Source organism: Capricornis sumatraensis, chromosome 7 (assembly GCF_032405125.1).
Source record: "Capricornis sumatraensis isolate serow.1 chromosome 7, serow.2, whole genome shotgun sequence".
Taxonomy (NCBI): Eukaryota; Metazoa; Chordata; class Mammalia; order Artiodactyla; family Bovidae; genus Capricornis; species Capricornis sumatraensis.
In genome coordinates, this window is record NC_091075.1 from 70,024,815 (window position 1) to 70,048,624 (window position 23,810).

At 41.6% G+C, this 23,810-nt stretch overlaps 1 protein-coding gene across 1 annotated transcript; it reads left to right on the forward strand.

Moving 5' to 3' along the window:
- Positions 1 to 17,466: 17,466 nt before the first annotated feature.
- Positions 17,467 to 22,715, forward strand: SLC10A4 (solute carrier family 10 member 4). The gene is made up of 3 exons (XM_068975693.1): positions 17,467 to 18,089; positions 18,802 to 19,012; positions 22,206 to 22,715. Exons 1-3 carry the CDS (start codon positions 17,467 to 17,469, stop codon positions 22,713 to 22,715), a joined length of 1,344 nt encoding a protein of 447 aa, XP_068831794.1.
- Positions 22,716 to 23,810: the final 1,095 nt, after the last annotated feature.

Consider the following 23,810-nt stretch of genomic DNA (forward strand, 5'->3'; position numbering starts at 1 on the left):
GAAGGGAACAGCTACCCACTCCAGTATTCTGGCCTGAAGAATTCCATGGACAGAGGGGCCTGACAGACTACAGTCCATGGGGTCACAAAGAGCTGGACATGGCTTTCCAACTTTCACTTCACATAGCCCCTACATAATTTACTTCTCCCATCCATCTTTCTGTATATTTTTCTTGTCCTGGCCACTTGTGTACACTCCCTGTGCTTCTGTGGAAGTCATGTACTCATGACTTTGTTCAACCTCTTCTTTGGAATGTCCTTGCCTTCCTTCACACAATCAAAGTCTAGACACTCGTTGGTTAACCAGGCTTAGACTCCACAGCCAGAATTCATCACCACCACCTATCTCTATTTGAACTTGAATATATACAATTCATTACAATATGCCGTGTATTGTAATTGACTGTTTACTTGGAGCAGCAAAGTCCTTGAGAATATGAAACAGATCACATATCTACCTACCTCTATCATCCTGTGTGTGTGTTACTCACTTAGTTGTGTCTGACTGTTTGCAACCCCCTGGACTGTAGCCCACCAGATTCCTCTGTCCATGGAATTCTCCAAGCAAGAATACTGGAGTGGGTTCCATTTCCTTCTCCAGGAGACCTTCTTGACCTAGGGATCAAACCCAGGTCTCCAGCATTACAGGCAGATTCTCTACCATCTGAGCTACCAGGGAAGCCCTCTACTGTCTTGAAAATTGTTGGGAGATTAATACTCAGTTTTGAATTAGAGCCTTTATAATACAATATTACAGGACTTCCCTGGTGGTCCAGTGGCTAAGACTCCCTGGTCAGGGAACTAGATCCAGCATGAAGCAACTAAGACCTGGTGCAACCAAAATAAATAAATAAATATTTTTTAAAATACAATATTACAAAAAGAACTCTGAAATTTTCAGAATCCATGTCTACTAACTATCAGTTCAGTTCAGTCACTCAGTCATGTCCGACTCTTTGGGACCCCATGAATCACAGCATGCCAGGCCTCCCTGTCCATCACCAGCTCCCGGAGTTCACCCAAACTCATGTCCATCGAGTTGGTGATGCCATCCAGCCATCTTATCCTCTGTTGTCCCCTTCTCCTCCTGCCCCCAGTCCCTCCCAGCATCAGGGTCTTTTTCAATGAGTCAACTCTTCGCATCAGGTGGCCCAAGTATTGGAGTTTCAGCTTCAGCACCAGTCCTTCCAATGAACACCCAGGACTGATCTCCTTTAGGATGGACTGGTTGGATCTCTTTGCAGTCCAAGGGACTCTCAAGAGTCTTCTTCAACACCACAGTTCAAAAGCATCAATTCTTCGGTGCTCAGCTTTCTTCACAGTCCAACTCTCACACTACTAATTACAGACAATTCTAAATCTAGAGTAATAGGAGAAGCATATATATACACACACACACACACACACACACACACACACACATACTATTAAAATATATGTCATACACACATATATACTTATATGTGTCATATATATTACAAAATATCAGATTTTCTGAAAAGTTATTTCTATTTGACCAGTTCGGAGAGAGTCAAAACAAGTATGATAAAAATACTCGCACCAGTTTATAATCCCCCCGTCTCCAGCCCCTGTAAGTCCTTGCAGCATGATTTTGAGAAGTGGTAAGGGGGATGCAGGGACCTTGTCTACTTTCACCCAACTAATACTCTACACAAAGTAGGGCAGTAAAGCGCAATGACAGATACTGGAAAGCAGTATCTATTGGTAATAATTCTCAGATCTATTGGATGGCAAGACTAATTCAATATTGAGAATGAGAAAAGAATACATGAAATATAAAATTGTTAACAGACCACAGTCTTGTCTTAGGATCATATGAAACCAGTATTCATTGTTATTCCACGAACACGTATCATTACTTACCAACGTTAAATTAGTAAGAGGTTGTTTTTATGATTTGCTTCTTGTGTGATTGACAGGATGCTTAAAATTATTCCAAGAGAGCCAGCTTTGAAGAAAGTTTGTAAACAATACTTCCCAAATTCAAAAATGTTAACGTTTTTCTACTTTATATGGGGTGATGGAAAAAAAAGTATTTTTAACTGAAATTCAAACTAATTAGTGGTGTCTAATTTTAAATCTCATTTTTGCTATTTATTGTGTTTTCTGTTTAACAAGAGGTAATCTTTCAGTTGAGGACCTTTAAAAATATCACTGGAGCTTTTCGTGTTTAGATCAAATAATTCTCAGTTTAATATCCTGCTAGAGCTTTGTAGATACCGTTTCTTTCTTTTCAGTTTATCAGATGACAAATGCCTCCTGATACAAGCCTTTATGCCATACAAAGACTGCTATGTGAAGTCCCCAGGAAAGTCTTCTATGTATCAGAAGCCCATTGAAATATTAGGACTCCAGGAAAGCAAGACTTCTCACCTTTCTGTTTAGTTGATAGTGGTAAGAAAGTTAAAGAATAGGTGAGAATAGGTGAACAAGGATGGGACTCCTTAAAGAATGGAAGTTTAGCAAAGCAAAGAAAAAACAATCTTCTCATGTAAAGCAAACCCCTATTGTTAAATCACTGAGGAAGTGAGTGGAACGCTGATGGCCCTTCTGATACAGACTTTGAGATAACACACAAAGGAGGACCTGGATTAAATCAACTCTCAACTGATGCCTCCTGTAGGGACTAGGAAGTGCGCATTGGATCACATGATCCACGAGCAGATGAGATGGTATTTTTACAAAGATGATTGCTGGATGAGATCTGGCATGTTATCAGAGCACGCAAGATAGGCTGGGAAAAGTCATGTGAGGACACAAGGAATCAAAGCCTCAGATGAAGTAGCAGAAGGTTTGGAAGCAAAAGCTGCACAAACCAGTACTGAGATACCAAGATCCTTCCCACACAGGAACTAGGTGAGTTATGCCACTCTAAGGTATTCAGTAACAGTTAAGATCACCTCCCAGTATGGGAAGCTGGTAATACCTTGATGACAGATTACGCTATATTAACAACTGCTTATTTTGTGCAACAACTTAATGCAGCCCATTCTTCCCCTGGCTGCATGAGATTGGGCTGCAATCCAGGAATGTGAGTTACACCAAAACTAACCAAATAATAGCCAAATGCCACCTGTAAAATTACTAAACAACTAATTCCCAATCTTTTCACACTTTCACACTAGGTGAAAATGGTTTTATTATTCAAGGACTCCTTCACTTGCAACTTGAACTGGCTCGTATAACCAGGAAGGTGAGGAGTGTTGTTGGAAAGAACCCAAACAGGAACCTGTCTGCATTTTCTCTCTTCACCTCTCATCAGCTTTATTTAGGCTTTTATTTTTGGCTTTATTCTCCCAAGCTGGGTGGTTTTACAAAATGGAGCTATGGTTAGTATCAGTTTCTGGGTTAACAACTTGCCAACTTCTTAACAACAGGGCTTTTCCTTGTGATTCTCATTTAAAAAAACATCACAGGAAAAGGCCTTAATTGACCTTGTTGTTGTTTGGTCGATCAGTCGTGTCTGACTCTTTGCAACCCCATGGACTGCAGCACACCAGGTTTCCCTGTCCTTGACTGTCTCCTGGACTCATGTCCATTGAGTCAGTGATGCCATCCAACCATCTCATCCTCTGTTGTCCCCTTCTCCTACTGTCTTCAATCTTTCCCCGCATCGGGGTCTTTTCTAATGGTGGATCAATTTCTACTTACTGAACCAGTCACCGAGGGTAAGAGGTTGGTTCCTGGGGTCACATCATATACACACTTTATTGTTTACAAAATCAACTCTTTGAGTTAGATGAGGGGAAAATAACAGAGAGATGATGGTTGTGTGTGAGTGACGCGGCCAGCCACCGAGTACAGTGGGTCCAAGCCCAGAGAAGACAATCTGCTGTACCTGAGGTCCCAGCGCTTGTCATGGCCTGATAACCTGGAGCAAAGGTCCAGAGAGTCATTTCATATAACCTGACCCTGAATTGCAAGCTGATCACTTCCTCTGGTGCTCAGAGGAAGAAACAGCCCTCTGTTCCAATACTGGGGTGATGTGTCATTGTGACCTTCATGAAAAAAAAATTATTATACTGTTATGTGTATCTAAAGGATTTTCAAGGACAATTCTGCCCGTAGTGAATTTCTCCACACAAGCTGACAGTAAAACCTACCCTCTGCCTAGGATTTCTCCAAGTTATGAAGGGTCTGGAGGTCCATCCCTAAACCAGTCCCTGATAACTCAGAGATGGGGTCCTTAGGAAGGCAGTGGCTTCCATTTGGAGTTTATGACAGCAGCTGTTGAACATGCAATACCCTCCCCCTCCCTACTTCCACACCCCAGCCCCTGCCCAGATCCTCCCACCCGAAAGGAGGGTCTATCTCCCAGGAGAAAAGGGGAGGAACTCTGGGGAGCAAAACAACTGGTTTTGCTCAGTGGAGTGACTGTTTGGCCATATGAGTTGGGTGAACATAAATACCTTCCTCCATGGACATCTTGGACTTCACCTCTGTCCACTGATCCTCCCTAGGGCTTCCTTCTTGGCTTTCTGTCCCCCTTGAGAGCCACTCTGTGTCCAATTAACACATCCTTCATTCCCAGATTACTTCCTGCTATAGTGTTTGTGTACATCAATGTCTTCCTTCCACTGTATGCGACTGGACTTCACTACAGAACGTGTTTAATCAGAAACAGCAATAGCAGTGCTTCTCTCCACCTGGAACCAGGCCATGTTCCTCAGGAGACAAGGAGGGGCCTTGCTGTCTCCTCTTCATCACTCCCCAGGCACCACCCTTGGCCCAAGCCTATCACCTCCCCTTTTCCCATTTAGTGTATTTCCTGTGATTTGAGGATTGCTTCCTAGCCACATGGTGCTCCTGGCCCTCAGAAGCCACCACTTCATTTCAGCTTTCTCAGTTCAGTTCAGGTCAGTTTTCTAATCATCCTCTTTCTCCAGGTGACAATGCCTGATAAAATATTTGGGACATCTATATTAAAAACTTTATTGTTTACCCAATATTCAAATTTTACTGGGCATCCTATACTTTTATTTACTACATCTGGCCACTCTACAGTAAGGCTTTCATAAATAGGACCTCTGCCTGCAGAGTCCAACGGGTCACCCATACATTCCTGAGCAGGTTTTAACATGTCTGCATGCACCAGGTGGAGAAGGCAATGGCAACCCACTCCAGTACTCTTGCCTGGAAAATCCCATGGATGGAGGAGCCTGGTAGGCTGCAGTCCGTGGGGTCGCTAAGAGTCTGACATGACTGAGCAACTTCACTTTCACTTTTCACTTTTATACATTGGAGAAGGAAATGGCAACCTACTCCAGTGTTCTTGCCTGGAGAATCCCAGGGACGGGGAGCCTGGTGGGCTGCTGTCTATGGGGTCGCACAGAGTCGGACATGACTGAAGTGACTTAGCAGCAGCAGTAGCATGCACCAGGAGTAACAATCCAAGCCCCCACCAACTCGAAATATTCAGGCTTTCATGCCAGTTATATAATTTTGACATGGGTATCCTCCCCTTTTCCAAAGTTCACTTCACACCACTTTACTTTTACAAAAGACCTACACATTAGTCTTTGTTTTCACTAACCAAAAGCAATCCAAAGAGGATTTTCACTTTCATAAAAAAAAAGTGAAAATTGTGTTGGTTTTGCAATAACCGTTACAGAAGCGTCGAGTGCTCCAAGCAGTAAGAGTGGACCCAACAAACCCCTTCCTGGTAATGACACTCCTCATCTCAGCATCAGGCAGCCAGAGCTGTGAACTCTGTCTGAGCATCTGTGCTTTATCTTGACTGATTTTGTACATCTGTTGCAAGATGTGTCCTAAGGTAATTGCTTCTTCGCTTTATGCCATTTTGGTTTATTGGAACCTCTGCTTTGGGAGAGTGGTGAAACCTTTACTGCAGACCAGCATTTTAAGTGTGGAACACTTTTTGGGCACAGAAGATAGTCCCTGGTTATATCTGTCATTAGCTAGTTATTGAAGTATAATTAACACTATTAGAAATGGACATTTATCCTGGAAAATAGGCTTGATTATACAAATCAGGCATAATCACCAGGCCATGTTGTTCTTAGATACAAACCAGCTGAGAGGAATATTCCAGCCAACTCTCCTGTTTGATGGATTCTATTAGAAGAAAATTTTCCTGCTTCCTTTCAACAAAAGTGGTCAAACATTATTGTAATTCAAGTTGCTTCAAGGAATTTAGAAAACTTCCCTGTTTTATTGATTAAAATATTTGATTAAAATATTGATTATATATTTGATCTACTTATTTGACAATTTCAGTTTCTATGAGGGGGTGGTGGTTGAGAGTAGAGATAAAGCAAATATAAGAATACAAAAATCATCCATCATCCACTATATTTTGTATACATTGGTCCAGTCCTTTTGAATGCAAATCTATAAATATTTTTAAAGAAATTGGGACCAAATTGTGTCTACATTCTGTTGTATAATTAATTTTCTTCATTTCAGATTATTAAGCTTTTTAATAGTTGTATACTGTTCCGTTATATGAATAAAGTGTAATATGCTCAATCAATTGCATATTGCTGAATATTCAGGTTATTTCTAAATTTCTTTTCTCTTACCACAATCTTATTTTAGCTTCCTGAATAAACTGTCTGCAATTCAGATGATTTCTCTAAGTCAGCAGGGTGAGACCCTCTAGTTTCTGCCTGCCCAATATCCATATTTCCTCCATCTGTTAAGAGCGCCCAGTATTCCTCTGGGGAATCCCTGACCCAAATCTGAGTTTCATGTGTCTCATGTGGGTTTGAGACTACCCCAAGTTCAAGGGAGAGCATTCCCCTTTGTGGCTACAAGGTCTTTTTTGAGGATGGGCACAGTTCCTGGGTCAAATTTACCCCAAGACTTTTATGAAAATCATTGGGAAGTAAGCTTTCTCTTTCCATGGGTGGTTCTGAGCTGGTGGATATTTCTGGAAAAAAAAGCCCCCTAGAGAGAAAGTAAATGTTAAAATAAAGATGACAGAGAAGAAAGTAGAGCTGAGAAATGGACAGAGACCGAGTCCTCACTGTAACCTGGGAGCCAGCCACACCAGGGGATTTTTCATTCTCATGAGTCACTAAACTCCCTTTTTGGCTTAAAGCAATTTGAGTCAGGGTTTCTGGCACCTCACTTGGAATAATTCAAATTTTTTTAAAAAAATGTCAAGCAGGACTGTATTATCAAAGTGCTTTCCCCAGAAGTTGTATCAAATACCGACTCACCATCAAAGGTGTGCTTCTATGCCATTATCACAATTAAATGTTACTTTGATACTCTATTTGACTTTTTTTTTTAAAGTTTCATATTACATGTTTATTTAAATATTAGTGGGGTAAAACTTTCCCTATTTAAAACTCTTCCTATTTAATAGAATATAATTTGTCTATTATACATTGTATCTTTGGCCTATTTTTCTGTATCAACCTATGGCCTATAGATTGATTACATGATTTTCACTTTGATACTTGTAGAATGTATTTTTCCTCTGGATTTTAAACTAAAAAATTTTTTTATTTTTCTGATTATAAAATATATGTATAATTTTGAAAAACACAGTAAAACACAAAGAACAAAATAAAAATCCCTTTTAATACTGGAGAGGCAATGGCACCCCACTCCAGTACTCTTGCCTGGAAAATCCCATGGACGGAGGAGCCTCGTGGGCTGCCGTCCATGGGGTCGCGAAGAGTCGGACATGACTGAGCGACTTCACTTTCACTTTTCACTTTCATGCATTGGAGAAGGAAATGGCAACCCACTCCAGTGTTCTTGCCTGGAGAATCCCAGGGACGGGGGAGCCTGGTGGGCTGCCGTCTATGGGGTCTCACAGAGTCGGATACGACTGAAGTGACTTAGCAGCAGCAGCAGATATACATTGGAGAAATTCCAAGTTTACGTATATATAAAATATATTTACTAGAATATAAGTGTATGTTAATATGTGTTTGTAGCTTTATCACTTAAGATTATGTCAACACGTAATTTCTCTTTTGTCTTTAAATAGTCCTCAAAATGAGTCTTGGACTTACTGAGAAAAGTCATGAACTCACATTTCAGGAAAAAAAATGTCCATATGTACAACAACTAACTTTATTTCAGGAGAGTCTCAGACTCATCCGTGGACTCCAGATTAGGAACTCTGGTTGTAAGCACTATTCTTGGCATCTGCATAGTAGTCTCTTGTCTTAGTACATTCATATTTATTTATTTTTAAAAATTTCTTTAATTGAGGCATAGCTGATTTACAGTGTTTCAGGTATGCAACAAAGTCAGTTATATATATCTATATATCTTCTTTCTTAGATTCTGTTCCATTATAAGTTACTTCAAGATATTGAATGCAGTTCCCTGTGCTATACAGTAGGTCCTTGTTGTTTATCTATTTTGTATATAGTAGCTTGTTGTTGTTATTGTTGTTTAGCCACTCAGTTGTGACTATTTTGCAACCCCATGGACTGTAACCCCTCCAGGCTCCCCTGTCCATGGGATTTTCCAGGCAAGAATACTGGAGTGGGTTGCCATTTCCTTTTTCAGGGCATCTTCCCAAACTAGGGATAGAACCCACGTCTCCTGAATTCCAAGTGAATTCTTTTTACTGCTCAGCCACCAAGGAAGCCCTGCCTGTTAATCTCAAATTCTTAATTTATCCCTCCTCTGCCCCTTTCCCTTTTGGTAACCATGGATTTGATTTCTATGTTTGTGACTATATTTCTGTTTTGTAAATAAATTCATTTGTATCATTTTGTAATATTTCACAGAGAAGTGATAGAAATTTTTTTTTTTTCTATCTGACTTACTTCACTTAGTGTGATCATCTCTAGGTCCATCCATGTTGCTACAAATAGCCTTATTTCATTCCTTTTTAATGGCTGAGTGATATTCCATTGTTTATATGCTATATGTATCACATCTTCTTTACCCATTCATTTTTCAGTGGACATTTAGGTTGCTTCTATGTCTTGGCTATTGAAAATAGTGCTGCAGTAAACACTGAGGTACATGTATATTTTCAAATTAGAGCTTTCCTCTTTCCAGATATATGCCCAGGAGTGGGATTGCTGGATGATATGGTAACTCTATTTTAGTTTTTAAAGGCAATTCCTATTGGCTCAGGTGGTAAAGAAACCTCCTGCAATGCAGGAGACCTGGGTTTGATCCCTGGGTTGGGAAAATCCCCTGGAGAAGGAAATGGCAACCCACTCCAGTATTCTTGCCTGGAAAATCCCATGGACAGAGGAGACTCGAGGGCTACAGTCCATGGGGTTGCAAAAAGTCAGAAAGGACTGAGCTAATAACACTTTCACTTTCCTGTTTAACTACATCATATCTGGTTTAGGACTGACTTTGGGATCCAAAAGCTTGGGTTCAAAAAGCCTGACTCTATCCCTACTAGGAGGTGACTTGGCAAATTCTTTCTTTCGACTTGGCAAATTTCTGACCTCATTAAGCCTGTTATAAAAACTGAATGAGATGATCCATGATTAAAAGCTCAGCAGATTGTCCTGTATGTAAGCACTCAAGTGGCTCTCATTTTTTTAAAAAAAATCCCTGATTGTTTCCTTAGGATAAACACCCACAAATAGAATTGCTAGATCAAAGCAGATGCACATTTTTAGGGCTACTGTCATCTACACCAAGTTTTCTTCTAGAAAGGATACACCACTAGCAGGATGAGAGGGTATGCAGGTGATAGAATCCTTGGCACCATAATATAATATCATTTATGTCAGTCTTTTCTTTTATTTATTATTATTATTATTTTACTTTACAATATTGTATTGGTTTTGTCACACATCATCATGAATCCGCCATGAGTGTACACGTGTTCCCAATCCCAAACCCCCCCTCACACCATCCTTCCAGGTCATCCCAGTGCACTAGCCCCAAGAATCCTGCACCCTGCATCGAACCTAGACTGGCGATTTGTTTCTTATATGATATTATACATGTTTCAATGCCATTCTCCCAAATCATCCCACCCTCTCCCACTCCCACAGAGTACAAAAGACTGTTCTATACATTTGTGTCTCTTTTGCTGTCTCGCATACAGGGTTATCGTTGCCATCTTTCTAAATTCCATATATATGCGTTAGTATACTGTATTGGTGTTTTTCTTTACTTCACTCTGTATAATTGGCTCCAGTTTCATCCACCTCATTAGAACTGATTCAAATGTATTCTTTTTAATGGCTGAGTAATACTGCATTGTGTATATGTACCACAGCTTTCTTATCCATTCATCTGCTGATGGATATCTAGGTTGCTTCCACGTCCTGGCTATTATAAACAGTGCTGTGATGAACATTGGGGTACACTTGTCTCTTTCAATTCTGGTTTCCTCAGTATGTATGCCCAGCAGTGGGATTGCTGGGTCATAAGGCAGTTCTATTTCCAGTTTTTAGAGGAATCTCCACACTGTTCTCCATAGTGGCTGTACTAGTTTGCATTCCCACTAACAGTGTAAGAGGGTTCCCTTTTCTCCACACCCTCTCCAGCATTTATTGCTTGTAGACTTTTGGAGAGCAGTCATTCTGACTGGCATGAAATGGTACCTCATTGTGGTTTTGATTTGCATTTCTCTGATAATGAGTGATGTTGAGCATCTTTTCATGTGTTGTTAGCCATCTGTATGTCTTCTTTGGAGAAATGTCTATTTAGTTCTTTGGCCCATTTTTTGATTGGGTCATTTATTTTTCTGAAATTGAGCTGCAGGAGTTGCTTGTATATTTTTGAGATTAAATGTTTGTCAGTTGCTTCATTTGCTATTATTTTCTCCCATTCTGAAGACTGCCTTTTCACCTTGTTTATAGTTTCCTTTGTTGTGCAGAAGCTTTTAATTTTAATTAGGTCCCATTTGTTTATTTTTGCTTTTATTTCCAATATTCTGGGAGGTGGGTCATAGAGGATCCTGCTGTGATTTATGTGTTTTGCCTATGTTCTCCTCTAGGAGTTTTATAGTTTCTGGTCTTATGTTTAGATCTTTAATCCATTTTGAGTTTATTTTTGTGTATGGTGTTAGAAAGTGTTCTAGTTTCATTCTTTTACAAGTGGTTGACCAGTTTTCCCAGCACCACTTGTTAAAGAGATTATCTTTAATTCATTGTATATTCTTGCCTCCTTTGTTGAAGATAAGGTGTCCATAGGTATGTGGATTTATCTCTGGGCTTTCTATTTTGTTCCATTGATCTATATTTCTCTCTTTGTGCCAGTACCATACTGTCTTGATGACTGTGGCTTTGTAGTAGAGCCTGAAGTCAGGCAGGTTGATTCCTCCAGTTCCATTCTTCTTTCTCAAGATTGCTTTGGCTATTTGAGGTTTTTTGTATTTCCATACTAATTGTGAAATTATTTGTTCTAGCTCTGTGAAAAATACCGTTGGTAGCTTGATAGGGATTGCATTGAATCTATAGATTGCTTTGGGTAGTATACTTATTTTCACTATATTGATTCTTCCAATCCATGAACACGGTATATTTCTCCATCTGTTACTGTCCTCTCTGATTTCTTTCACCAGTGTTTTATAGTTTTCTATATATAGGTCCTTAGTTTCTTTAGGTAGATATATTCCTAAGTATTTTATTCTTTTCATTGCTATGGTGAATGGAATTGTTTCCTTAATTTCTTTTTCCATTTTCTCATTATTAGTGTATAGGAATGCAAGGGATTTCTGTGTGTTGATTTTATATCCTGCCACTTTACTATATTCATTGATTAGCTCTAGTAATTTTCTGGTGGAGTCTTTAGGGTTTTCTATTTAGAGGATCATGTCATCTGCAAACAGTGAGAGTTTTACTTCTTCCTTTCCAACTTGGATTCCTTTTATTTCTTTTTCTTCTCTGATTGCTGTGGCCAAAACTTCCAGAACTATGTTGAATAGTAGTGGTGAAAGTGGGCACCCTTGTCTTGTTCCTGACTTTAAGGGAAATGCTTTCAATTTTTCACCATTGAGGATAACGGCATCTAATTGGTTCAGTTTAATTTCTTTGGTCTTTTCATTGTATGATCTTGTATATCTATTCATAGCATTTGTGCTTTTTTTCCTATTGTATTGTTTGTTCTTGTTAACTTATAAAACTGTTTTATAAAATTAATATTAGCTCTTGGTTTTATAAAAGTTGCAAATATTTTTTCTTATTTTGTAATTTGCTTTTAATTTTCCAATGCTTTTTTGACTATAACAAAGTTTAAAATTTTTATGACGTCCTAGCTGTTGAGTTTCCTGTTATGATTTTTTTTGTTACTTTTTTGCTTAGGAACATTTTCCCTATCCAAAGATGAGATAAATACTAGCTAATATTTTTCTCCAGAAATTTTGTTCCGTTATTGTTATTAATGTTAACTCTTTAATCCATGTGGAATTAATTTTGGTCTATGGTGTGCAAGAATGCTCTAAATTTCTTTTCCCCCAGCTGGCATTTTCCACCTATGGTGTCATCTTTCCCATCTATGTATTTTCTCCCTTTTGGGTGGGCCAGACTCTCTTTGGCAGCAGTATGAGTAAAAGGTAGGGCAATAGAGGATGTCCAGTGACCCGCAGCAGCCTGCCATTGGAGAGTGAGCTCTCTTTTCCTAATCCTAGGGTTTTTCCTAAATAGTGAAAAAGATCAGAAGGAAGAGGGGAGGCAAGAGCATATGCTTTCTTTACAACAACCACACGAGCAGGAGAGACGACAGGTGTGCATGCCCCAAGAAATCCTCGAGGCTGCAGGTTGAGCATGGTTCTCCTGCTGATTTATAACCCAAGCCCATCTCTTCTGCTTTTCACTCTTCACCCACTGCAAAAATTCTCTCCCATATCCCTCCCCAGTTCCCAAGAGGAGTTAGTTGGATGGGTTGGCCTGCCTCTAGTTACTGCTTTTTTAATTTGATTGTGGATTTTAATACCATTAGCACAAATTGGAGTGGTGTCTGCAGAGTCAGGCTTCAGCTCACCCTCTGTCATTTGTGTTCTTGGCTTATCTTTTCCTGTGGTTTCAAGAATGTAAAGGTTCCACAGTGCCTCCTCCTTATCTTGTCTGTTTGTTCACATGTCTCCTATTCACTTAACTGAAGTATTTGGGTGGCATTTTGTTTGTTTGTTTGTTTATTTGCACATAAGCCAAAAGGAAAACGGAGTGTTTTTGGTCACATTCTACTTCCTTCAAAGCTCTACAGATGTTATGGCATTGTTTTTTTTAGGTTTACTGTCTGGGGACAGTTTGGGGGTATATTATTTTCCTAAATGCTTGCAGAAGCACTGCTCTTGTGGATTTATGGTCTAATGGAGAAGAAATAAATTATTTGTGATAAAGAGTGTAATATGCCATGAACTTAATCATATTTGTTATGTGTGTGTGTGTGTGCATGTGCTAAGTCGCTTCAGTTGTGTCCGGCTCTTCGTGACTCTATGGATAGCAGCCTACCCAGCTCCTCTGTCCATGGGACTCTCCAGGCAAGATTATTGAAGTGGAGGAGTGGGTTGCCTCTTCCAAGGGATCTTCCCCACCCAGAGATCGAACCTGCCTCTCTTATGTCTCTGGCATTGGCAGGTAGGATTTTTACCACTACCGCCACCTGGGAAGCCCCATATTTGTCATAATCTCTTCCATTTTCACAAGATTTGAGGAAGAGAAAATATAAACATATTTATATTTTCAAAAGGCAAAAGAGAAAGGAAAGATATATCCATTTGGATGCAGAGTTCCAAAGAATAGCAAGGAGAGATAAGAAAACCTTCCTAAGTGATCAATGCAAAGAAATAGAGGAAAACAATAGAATGGGAAAGGCTAGAGATCGCTTCAAGAAAATTAGAGACCTCAAGGGAATATTTCATGCAAAGATGCACAATTAAGGACAGAAACAGTATGGACCTAACAACAGAAAATATTAAGAGGTGGGAAGAACGCTCAGAAGAACTATACAAAAAAGATCTTAATGACCTAGATAACCACCATGGTGTGATCACTCACCTAGAGCCAGACATCCTGGAGTGCGAGGTCAAGTAGGTTTTAGGAAGCATCACTATGAACAAAGGTAGTGGAGATGATGGAATTCCAGCTGAGCTATTTCAAATCCTAAAAGATGATGCTGTGAAAGTGCTGTACTGAGTTCAGTTCAGTTCAGTTGCTCAGTCATGTCCGACTCTTTGCGACCCCATGAACCGCAGCATGCCAAGCCTCCCTGTCCATCACCAACTCCTGGAGTCCACCCAAACCCATGTCCACTGAGTCGGTGATGCCATCCAACCATCTCATCCTCTGTCGTCCCCTTCTCCTCCTGCCCCCAGTCTTTCCAAGCATCAGGGTCTTTTCCAATGAGTCAGCTCTTCGCATCAGGTGGCCAAAGTATTGGAGTTTCAGCTTCAACATCAGTCCTTCCAATGAACACCCAGGACTGATCTTTAGTATGGACTGGTTGGAACTCCTTGCAGTCCAAGGGTCTCTCAAGAGTCTTCTCTAACACCACAGTTCAAAAGCATCAATTCTTCAGCACTCAGCTTTCTTTATAGTCCAACTGTCACATCCATACATGACCACTGGAAAAACCATAACCTTGACTAGATGGACCTTTGCTGCACTCAATACCAGCAAATTTGGAAAACTCAGCAGTGGCCACAGGACTGGAAAAGGTCAGTTTTCATTCCAATCCCAAAGAAAGGCAATGCCAAACAATGCTCAAACTACAGCACAATTGCACTCATCTCACACACTAGCAAAGTAATGCCCCAAATTTTGCAAGCCAGGCTTCAGCAGCACATGAACAGAGAATTTCCAGATGTTCAAGCTGGATTTAGAAAAAGCAGAGGAACAAGAGATCAAATTGCCAACATCAATTGGATCATCAAAAAAGCAAGAGAGTTCCAAAAAAACATCTATTTCTGCTTTATTGAATATGCCAAAGCCTTTGATTGTGTGGATCACAATAAACTGTGGAAAATTCTTAAGGAGATGGGACTACCAGACCTCCTTACCTTCCTCCTGAGAAATCTGTATGCAGGTCAAGAAGCAATAGTTAGAACCAGACATGGAACAACAGGCTGGTTCCAAAGTCGGAAAGGAGTACATCAAGGCTGTATATTGTCACCCTGCTTATTTAACTTCTATGCAGAGTACATCATGGGAAATGCCAGGCTGGATGAAGCACAAGCTGGAATTAGGATTGCCAGGAGAAGTAGCAATAACCTCAGATATGCAGACGGAGAAGGCAATGGCAACCCACTCCAGTACTCTCGCCTGGAAAATCCCATGGATGGAGGAGCCTGGTGAGCCGTCTATGGGGTCACACAGAGTTGGACACGAATGAAGTGACTTAGCAGCAGCAGAAGCAGTAGATATGCAGATGACACCACCCTTATGACAGAAAGCAAAGAGAAACTAAAGAGTCTCTTGATGAAAGTGAAAGAGGAGAGTGAAAAAGCTGATTTTAAAAATATTAAAATACTAAAATTCTAAATTTAAAATACTAAAATTCAAAAAATACTAAGATAATGGAATCTGATCTCATTACTTCATGGCAAGTAGATGGGAAAACAATGCAAACAGTGACAAACTTTATTTTCTTGGCCTCCAAAATCACTGCAGATGGTGACTGCAGCCATAAAATTAAAAGATGATTGCTCCTCGGAAGAAAAGCTATGACCAACCTAGACAGCATATGAAAAAGCAGAGACATTACTTTGCCAACAAAGGTCCATCTAGTCAAAACTATGGTTTTTCTAGTAGTCATGTATGGATGTGAAAGTTGGACCATGAAGAAAGATGAGTGCCAAAGAATTGATGCAAGGAAATCGAAACAGTCAATTCTGAAGGAAATCAGTGCTGAATGTTCATTGGAAGGACTGATGCTGAAGCTCCAATATTTTGGCTACATGATGCGAAGAGCTGACTCATTGAAAAAGACCTTAACGTTGGGAAAGATTGAAGGCAGGTGGAGAAGGGGATGACAGAGGATGAGATGGTTAGATGGCAACACCAACTCGATGGACGTGAGTTTGAGCAAGCTCCTGGAGATGGTGAAGGACAGGGAAGCCTGGTGTGCTGCAGTCCATGGCACTGCAAAGATTTGGACACAACTGAGCGACTGAACTGAACTGAAATATAAACATAAGAACTCAGTGCACCACTGGGAAATGGAAGTCACCCAGTCTCCTCTGATGTAGAAAATGGGATAGAGACAAGTTTCCAGGAGGAAGAATTCACTCTAGGATCTTGGCTCCATACAGACTGAACCTGAACTAAGACTTCAGCCTAGAAATCCCTGCTATTGGCTTTCACAGCTCAACTGGCTATCAGGTTATAGTCACTTCAGTCAGCCAGCTGCCTTCTCCATGGCTTCTTGATATGCAGGGAGGTCCCTTTCCTTTGCAGATGCACCCAGGGACTCACATAAAGTTGTTAAGTCAACACTCCCAAGAACTCTGCATTTGATTTGTTTTCTGGGTAAACCTGTCTGAAGCAGGGAAACTCACCACTGTATTTCTTTTCAGTTCTTTAATCCTAAAGCCTGGGCTATACTCAAATCACTTCATAAATCTATGACCACTGAAGTAGCCTTTCCCCATCTGCCAAAAATTCCCAAACACACATTTTTCACGGAGACTTTTCTTAGCAGAGCTCTTCCCCTGCAGTGTTTTAACACCATATTCCGATGAACACTGAGTCAGGTGCTTGTGGATTTAGCTGATGAGGCTGAGATTTCCCTGTGCCTCGGATTCCTGGTGTGGAAAAATCGAGCTAACAGGATCTCTCACAAGGCTCTGCTGAGAGAAAATAAAATAAAATAATTCATATGCACTTGCACAAGACCTGACTCAAACCCCACCAATATATTTTATTACTTGCTACGTCGTCAGAACACAAGTATTGTGTCTTGCTACCAGAGCGCCATTCCTATGAAGTCAAGCATCCCTCGCAACACTCGGTGTTGCAGGCTCTTTGAACAGTCTATATGATGTCTGTGCGTGCATAGACCAGCTTTCTCTCTCTCTCATGTGTCTGGATGTCCAGATTTCATTATGAAAGAGTCAGAGCCCATCAGAGAACTTGATCAGCAGCCAGGCACGGTTTTTTCTTCTTGTTGTCCTTTGTCAGGTCTTTGTTCCGCCCCTGGCTACACTCTTACAGAACCACTTACTGGTGATTAAAAGGAGGGACTCGGCCGGCGAAGGCGGGGCCTGCGGGCGCGGGGGGCCCAGCGATTGGGTTCACCCTCGGGGGCTGCGCTTTCTTAAGTGCCAGCCAGCGGGCGCCGGCCAACCTCCCCCCAACCCCCGCCACCCCCCGCCGCCCACTCCGCCCCACCACAGCGGAGGACCAACCGGCCGCCCCAGACGTCAGCCGCGCGCAGCAGAGCCTTGCAATTGAGTCCCGTTTGGCAGCTGCGGACGGGCGGACAGACAGACGGACGGCGGTGGCGATCGAAGGAGCAGGGAGGCCCGCGCGGCGGGAGGGAAGAGAAGTCCGCAGGGCAGGCAAGAGCCAGACCCGCTGCCTCCCCCGACAGAGCCATGGACAGCACCGGCAACGCCACCCTGCTCTTCGGCACCGACAACGCCACCCTGCTCTTCGGCCAGTCCACGCTGCTCCCGGACAATTACACCTTGTCGCCCACCTCCAGCAGCCTGAGTCCCGGCCCGGGCGCACCCCTCACACCGGCCTCCAGCGCCGGCCCCGGCCCCGTGCTCAGTGTGGCACCCGGGCCCGGAGTCAGTTTCAGCCCCGGCCCCACTCCGACCCCGGCGCCGACGGCCGGCAGCTTCGCGGGCGGGGCGGGTGGCCCAAGCCCGACCCTGTTCGCTCGGCCCGAGGCGGCCCACGAGCCCCCGTTCTGGGACACGCCGCTGAACCACGGGCTGAACGTGTTGGTGGGCGCCGCCCTGTGCATCACCATGCTGGGCCTGGGCTGCACGGTGGACGGGAACCATTTCGGGGCTCACGTCCGCCGGCCGGTGGGCGCGCTGCTGGCCGCGCTCTGCCAGTTCGGCTTCCTGCCGCTGCTGGCCTTCTTGCTGGCGCTCGCCTTCTCCCTGGACGGCTCTGCCGCCGTGGCGGTGCTCCTATGTGGCTGCTGTCCCGGGGGGAATCTCTCCAACCTCATGTCCCTGCTCGTGGACGGCGACATGAACCTCAGGTACGGAGCGGCTATCTAATCGGCGTCAACCGCGTTTACAGCCACGGGTTCAAGACCAAGGAGGGAGGAAGTAGAGGCGGTTAGCATGAGGTGCGGAAGAGCTGCAGAGAAATGTACAGGCAGAAGAGGTAGGGTTGGAGGGGAGAAGACCTAGATGGGAACAGAGGTTCTCTGAGGTCTGGGGGTCTCATCCACAGCTCTCTCCCCGACCCTCCCTGACTGTTGCACGGTCAGTGCAGGTCTGGGCCCCAGAAGACAAAGGGGACTGGGAAGTCTGAAGCCAGGACTCGCGCGAAATGTAAAAGCAAAAGAGGGCTGTTGGCTCCAATAAAGGAAGTAATCTCATATATAAGGTTGTGATTGAGGTCAGTCCAACAAGTAGTATCCGGCAGCTTTCCCATGTCCTTCAGCGTGCTTTGGAGGATTAGAAAAGATAACAAAAATATTCCTTGCCCTCACAATCATCCAGAGGGTAACCAGTGCAGTAGGCTGCAGAAAGAGAGCCACAGTCCTGAGATTCTCTTACCTGAAGTTCCTAGTTCAACTGGGCTTAGACACGCAGCTCTCTTGGTGCTCCGCTGAGATGAAGCAGGTTCACCCCTGACTTCAAACTGGGGGGCTTGCAGTCTCCCTCTTTCTCCTTTATCCAGTGTGCAAGCAAGGCTCTTTGGCTCAAAGCTGTTTCAACTGCTGTCCATCCCCTTCCCTGCAGCATCATCATGACCATCTCCTCCACTCTCCTGGCCCTGGTCTTGATGCCTCTGTGCCTGTGGATCTACAGCCGGCCTTGGATCGACACTCCCCTGGTGCAGTTACTGCCCATAGGGACAGTGATCCTGACCCTCTGCAGCACTCTCATCCCCATCGGTTTAGGCGTCTTCATTCGCTACAGATACAGCCGGGTGGCTGACTACATTGTGAAGGTAAGGCCACTCTTCCCTTTGCCTCCTTTACGTTCGTAGAGGGCCCTTGGTCTCCAACCCATGGCCGAAATGGTGAGAAGTTTGGAAAAGAAAGATGAGGAAGAAAAGGACTGGGCAGCCCTTGCGTGGATAAACTTAAAAAATTATGCCAGGAAGATAACTTCCATCCCATCTTTTGGAACTTCAAAAATAACAGCTTTAATTAATATACCAAGGTTTATTAAAAACAGCATAAGATAACTATCAGTACCCATAGGTGGAAACAGATCATGAATAAAAAAGATGACAGGGCAATTAAACGGCAACATGTTTTTCACTCAGAAGTCATGTATTACTAAAAACCAAAGCAGGTGAAATAAAATGATTTTAATTGGATTTGTGCAGTATTTTAGAAATGCATTACTCTCTTCTTTAAAAGTGGAACTCTAATTCGGAAAAACTCTAGCAGATTCCTTTAAAATGTTTTATTAGTTTTCTAAAAGTAACTTTACACTAATAAGACCAAAGGTAATTCAAAAATTACATTGTGGAATATAATAGAATACACAAAATAAAATTAGGTCCTGGGTAAATAATGCAGAATATATTACCATTACTAAATTTGTGTTTCTTTTTCCTTCCCCATTGCAATATATCATATGATTTCTAAAGCTAGTGAAAGGATGAGATTTCTATTGTTTTGTGCTGTATTTTCAACATTGCTTTATTTTTAAAAAGTGATGCTTTTTGTAGCAATAGAGATTTTGAAATAATTGATTGGAGGAAAAAGATCTGAATATTTGTAAATTAAACTTTCTTTGAAAACTCAAAAACAGTAGTAAATAAGAGTAAACTATGAACAGGATTCCCATTTTAAGAAGTTAAATAAAGTACATAACTAATTACTATAAAATGTATATACAAATTCCTTTAGAAAACAAAGAGAAAAAGTCTCACCCTAATGTTTAAACTATGTAGATTTAAGATGACATAATCTTTTGTGTTTTACTTATTTATTAAAATAATCTGATTATACAGAGGGGCTAACTTTAATATGAAAAATAGAGGGCTCTTTTCAGTACATATATTCAACCTTGAGTAAAAAAAATATGCTCTGTAATAAACATATATTCTTTGAATGTAATAATTGCAGGTGGACTCTTTACTGTCTGAGCCACCAGGGAAGCCCAATAAATATATATGTACATGTAAACATAAATATTTTAATGTTAAACATATTATACTATAGATCATTTTGAGAGCATTAAGAACTAAGTTTGATCATTAAGCTAATAGTACTAATGTGATGAATTTACTATAAAACCTTAGAAATTCTAAGAGAAAGTCAATCAAACACCCTATTTTCATGCTAAAAATAGATAAATATATTTAAATAACAGACAATCCAATAAGACTGTGTAACTTAAAGTTAAAGCTGGACTTATTTCTTAACTAGCACACTCATAAGATCTGCTTCATAATATTTTTATACTTTTGCAAACACTTTAAAATGAGTATTCAATGTCAAATGATTTAAATGATTTAAAATGGTTCAAAGGGAATGATTCAGAGCCACTATTTTCACAATGAAGAATCAGATTTCGTGTCAAAGCTTTTGATGTAGACACACTTTGAAACTTAATATAAGAAAAGTTTTGATTGGTTCATTTGTTCTTATAATCTTATTTCAGTACCCTTTTTAGGATAGATAGCCCAGATAAATTTTGAATGATTTTTTTAAAGAGTATATGCCAATCCCACAGACTCCAAAGGATTATCTTCCCACATATATCTATGAAGCCAGAAGCAACACTTAAATGGCTCTGGAACTGTTGTCTTCCTCACAAACACTCACCCAACCCTCTGCCCCACTGAAAACAAACAACCTGCCAGTCTGAAGAACAAGAAGAATTTCTAGGTTTCCATCTTACCATTTACAAGCCTGTCTTTCATGAGTGAAATGTATCAGTCAGACATCAAGATGACATACTGTTTTATAGTCAATTGTTTTGTATTGAAAATCTTTCTATTATATATAATAATTCCTAAGAATCATTAGAGACAGGTGGGAGGTTTCTCATCAACAGATAAAAAGAAGGGAGTTGCAGAACTACAAAGAATTCCTCACATCTTACGTTTATGTTTTTTCTTTTCTTAAACCTAATCTGAGTTGGTAATTGTTGGGTATTACTAACAGTTCTCTGAGATATAAAGTATTTTGAAAGTTAAAAATATTGGACACTCAGTTGCATAAATTAATAGTCTTTTATCTTCTGTGTAAAACCAGAACTAATTTCTTATGGAAAACATGGAGTCCTGTTCAGGGGAAGTAATATCCATCTGTCTACTCCATTCACCAGACTATACCTATTATATTGGGCTCAGTTCTAACCACCCTGTTTTTAAGAGGCACATTCACAAATTAAAGAAATGTTCAGAACGGTTGGGCTTCCTAGGTAGTGCTAGTGGTAAAGAATCTGCCTGCCAATGCAGGAGATGCAAGAGATGCGGGTTCGATCCCTGGGTCCAGAGGATCCCTTGGAGGAGGAAAGGGCAACCTACACACAGTATTCCTGTTGGGAAAATCCCACGGATAGAGGAGCCTAGTGAGCTACAATCCATGGGGCTGCAAAGAGTCAGACAGGACTGAGCACTCAAAACAAATCGGGACTCCAAAACAGTTATGGGATGGAGGCTGAAAACTTGGGACAATCTGCCCCCAGAGAAGAGTAATAACCTTCCCCTCATAACTGTTTTTTAAACATTTGTAGGCTGTTTTTAGGATGAGTAGTCTGTCTGGTATGTGTTGCTCCTAAGTGCCTATCCAAGACAGGGGCTAGCAGTTATAGAAGGCACATTGTCACTAGACTTAAGGACAGGTCACCAAACAGAGCTATCTGACATGGCCTGGATGCCTCCTGAGGTGATCTACCCATTCTCAAAAATAATGTCAAAAACTTTGCATTCTGTGTAGGAGATCAGACTAGATGGCTCTCCTCTTCCAAGAGTCCAGGGTCCCCTTGTTTGAATTCCTCTGCAGCTATCTTATCATTGTTGTCTTTAGGGCATACCCTGCTGGCATTGCACAACCTTAGTTTCCCCACCAGGGACTGAACCCATGCCCCCTGCTTTGGGAGTGTGGAGTCTTAACCACTGGACCGCCAGGGAAGTTCCAAAAATTATTTTTGATGGCTTCTCTATTTTCTTTTACTAGATTTCCCTCTGGTCTCTGCTAATGACGCTGGTGGTCCTTTTCATATTGACCGGCACTATGCTAGGACCCGAACTGTTGGCCAGTATTCCAGCAGCTGTTTATGTGGTAGCGATTTTTATGCCTTTGGCAGGCTATGCCTCAGGCTACGGCTTAGCTACTCTCTTCCATCTTCCGCCCAACTGCAAGAGGACGGTGAGCCTGGAAACAGGGAGCCAAAATGTGCAGCTCTGTACCGCCATCCTGAAACTGGCATTTCCACCACAAAACATAGGAAGTATGTACATGTTTCCCTTGCTTTATGCCCTTTTCCAGTCTGCGGAAGCAGGGATTTTTGTTTTAATATATAAAATGTATGGAAGCGGAGTACTGCACAAGCAAGATCCTCTAGAAGATGAAGATACAGATATTTCTTATAAGAAACTGAAAGAAGAGGAAATGGCAGACACGTCCTATGGCACAGTGAAAGCAGATAATTTAATTATGATGGAAACCACTCAGACTTCGCTCTAAACATGGAGATACACAGGAGAGTTTATCTTGCTGAAATACTACTTCATATTTATGGCCTGTGGTAGTGTCTATGGTTTACATAGAGAACAACAGCTGGTTCAAATCATTATACATGTAACAATTTTGATCTACCCACCATAAGGTTGCATTGGTATATCAACCAAGCATTTACATAAATTACAAATCAGTGTTGTAATGTAACTTGCACCTGGGACTGCTAGGTTGATGGCCTGAACAAGTGTGCTTTTTGGTTTTCACCATTACCGATTTCTATGACTGTTTCAAATATGTTAAACAGGGTCTTGGAAATGTAGAATTTTGATGCACTATCTTATATGAGTAAAAACATGCTATATTTGTAAAGCATAATTGAGTTGAATGTAATTGTTGTTAAAGTGTGCTTGCTCAGTTTATAAATACTTGACACTGTTAAAATTTGACCTGTATTCAGACAAATCCACAAACAGGTCAATTAAACAATGAAATATAATATCTCATTGTCCAACCTGTTTCAAATCAGGGAAAAATTACATTAATGTATTTGATTACTTGATCTGATATCTATTTGTAATGAACAGCCAACATCTTTCTAGTGAACAAGGCATTTGCTTTTCAACTGGGGACTGGTTCCATCTTCAGCGTTTATGTAAACACAGTCTAAATTAGTTTTCCTTTGCAAAGTGTATTTGGTCAAAAAAATCTGTGGAACGACTATCCTCCCCAGAGAAGAGTACTTAACAGCACCTCCTGGTCACCATTTGAGATGGGCGGGGGACGGAGGAGGCGGGGAGGCGGGGAGGGAGTAAGTTCTCCAAGGGAGAAAACAATTAGCCTAGATACGATGCCCTAGAGTGCTTTCCCTATGCACTTACCGAAAGGGTTCAATGCGTAGATTTCTCACAGCAACTCTGAGATGATTAAATAACATATAATCTGAGATCGTAGGTTATCAGACCCCAACAGTCTCCCCAAACCTTCGCATTTTTGCTCACTAGCCAGAGGCACCCAGCCTAGCCTCAACTTCGGAGGCGGCGCAGACAATAACCGAGGAATGGCGACCACCTGGCTCGGTTAATCCGGGGGATGGTTCTGCGG

Bases quoted from the DNA above. Each gene is read 5' to 3' on its own strand.
- SLC10A4 (XM_068975693.1), top strand. From the start codon at position 17,467: ATGGACAGCACCGGCAACGCCACCCTGCTCTTCGGCACCGACAACGCC. The intron at 18,090-18,801 runs GTACGGAGCGGC...CCTTCCCTGCAG, and splicing joins GACGGCGACATGAACCTCAG to CATCATCATGACCATCTCCT. The intron at 19,013-22,205 runs GTAAGGCCACTC...TTCTTTTACTAG, and splicing joins TGGCTGACTACATTGTGAAG to ATTTCCCTCTGGTCTCTGCT.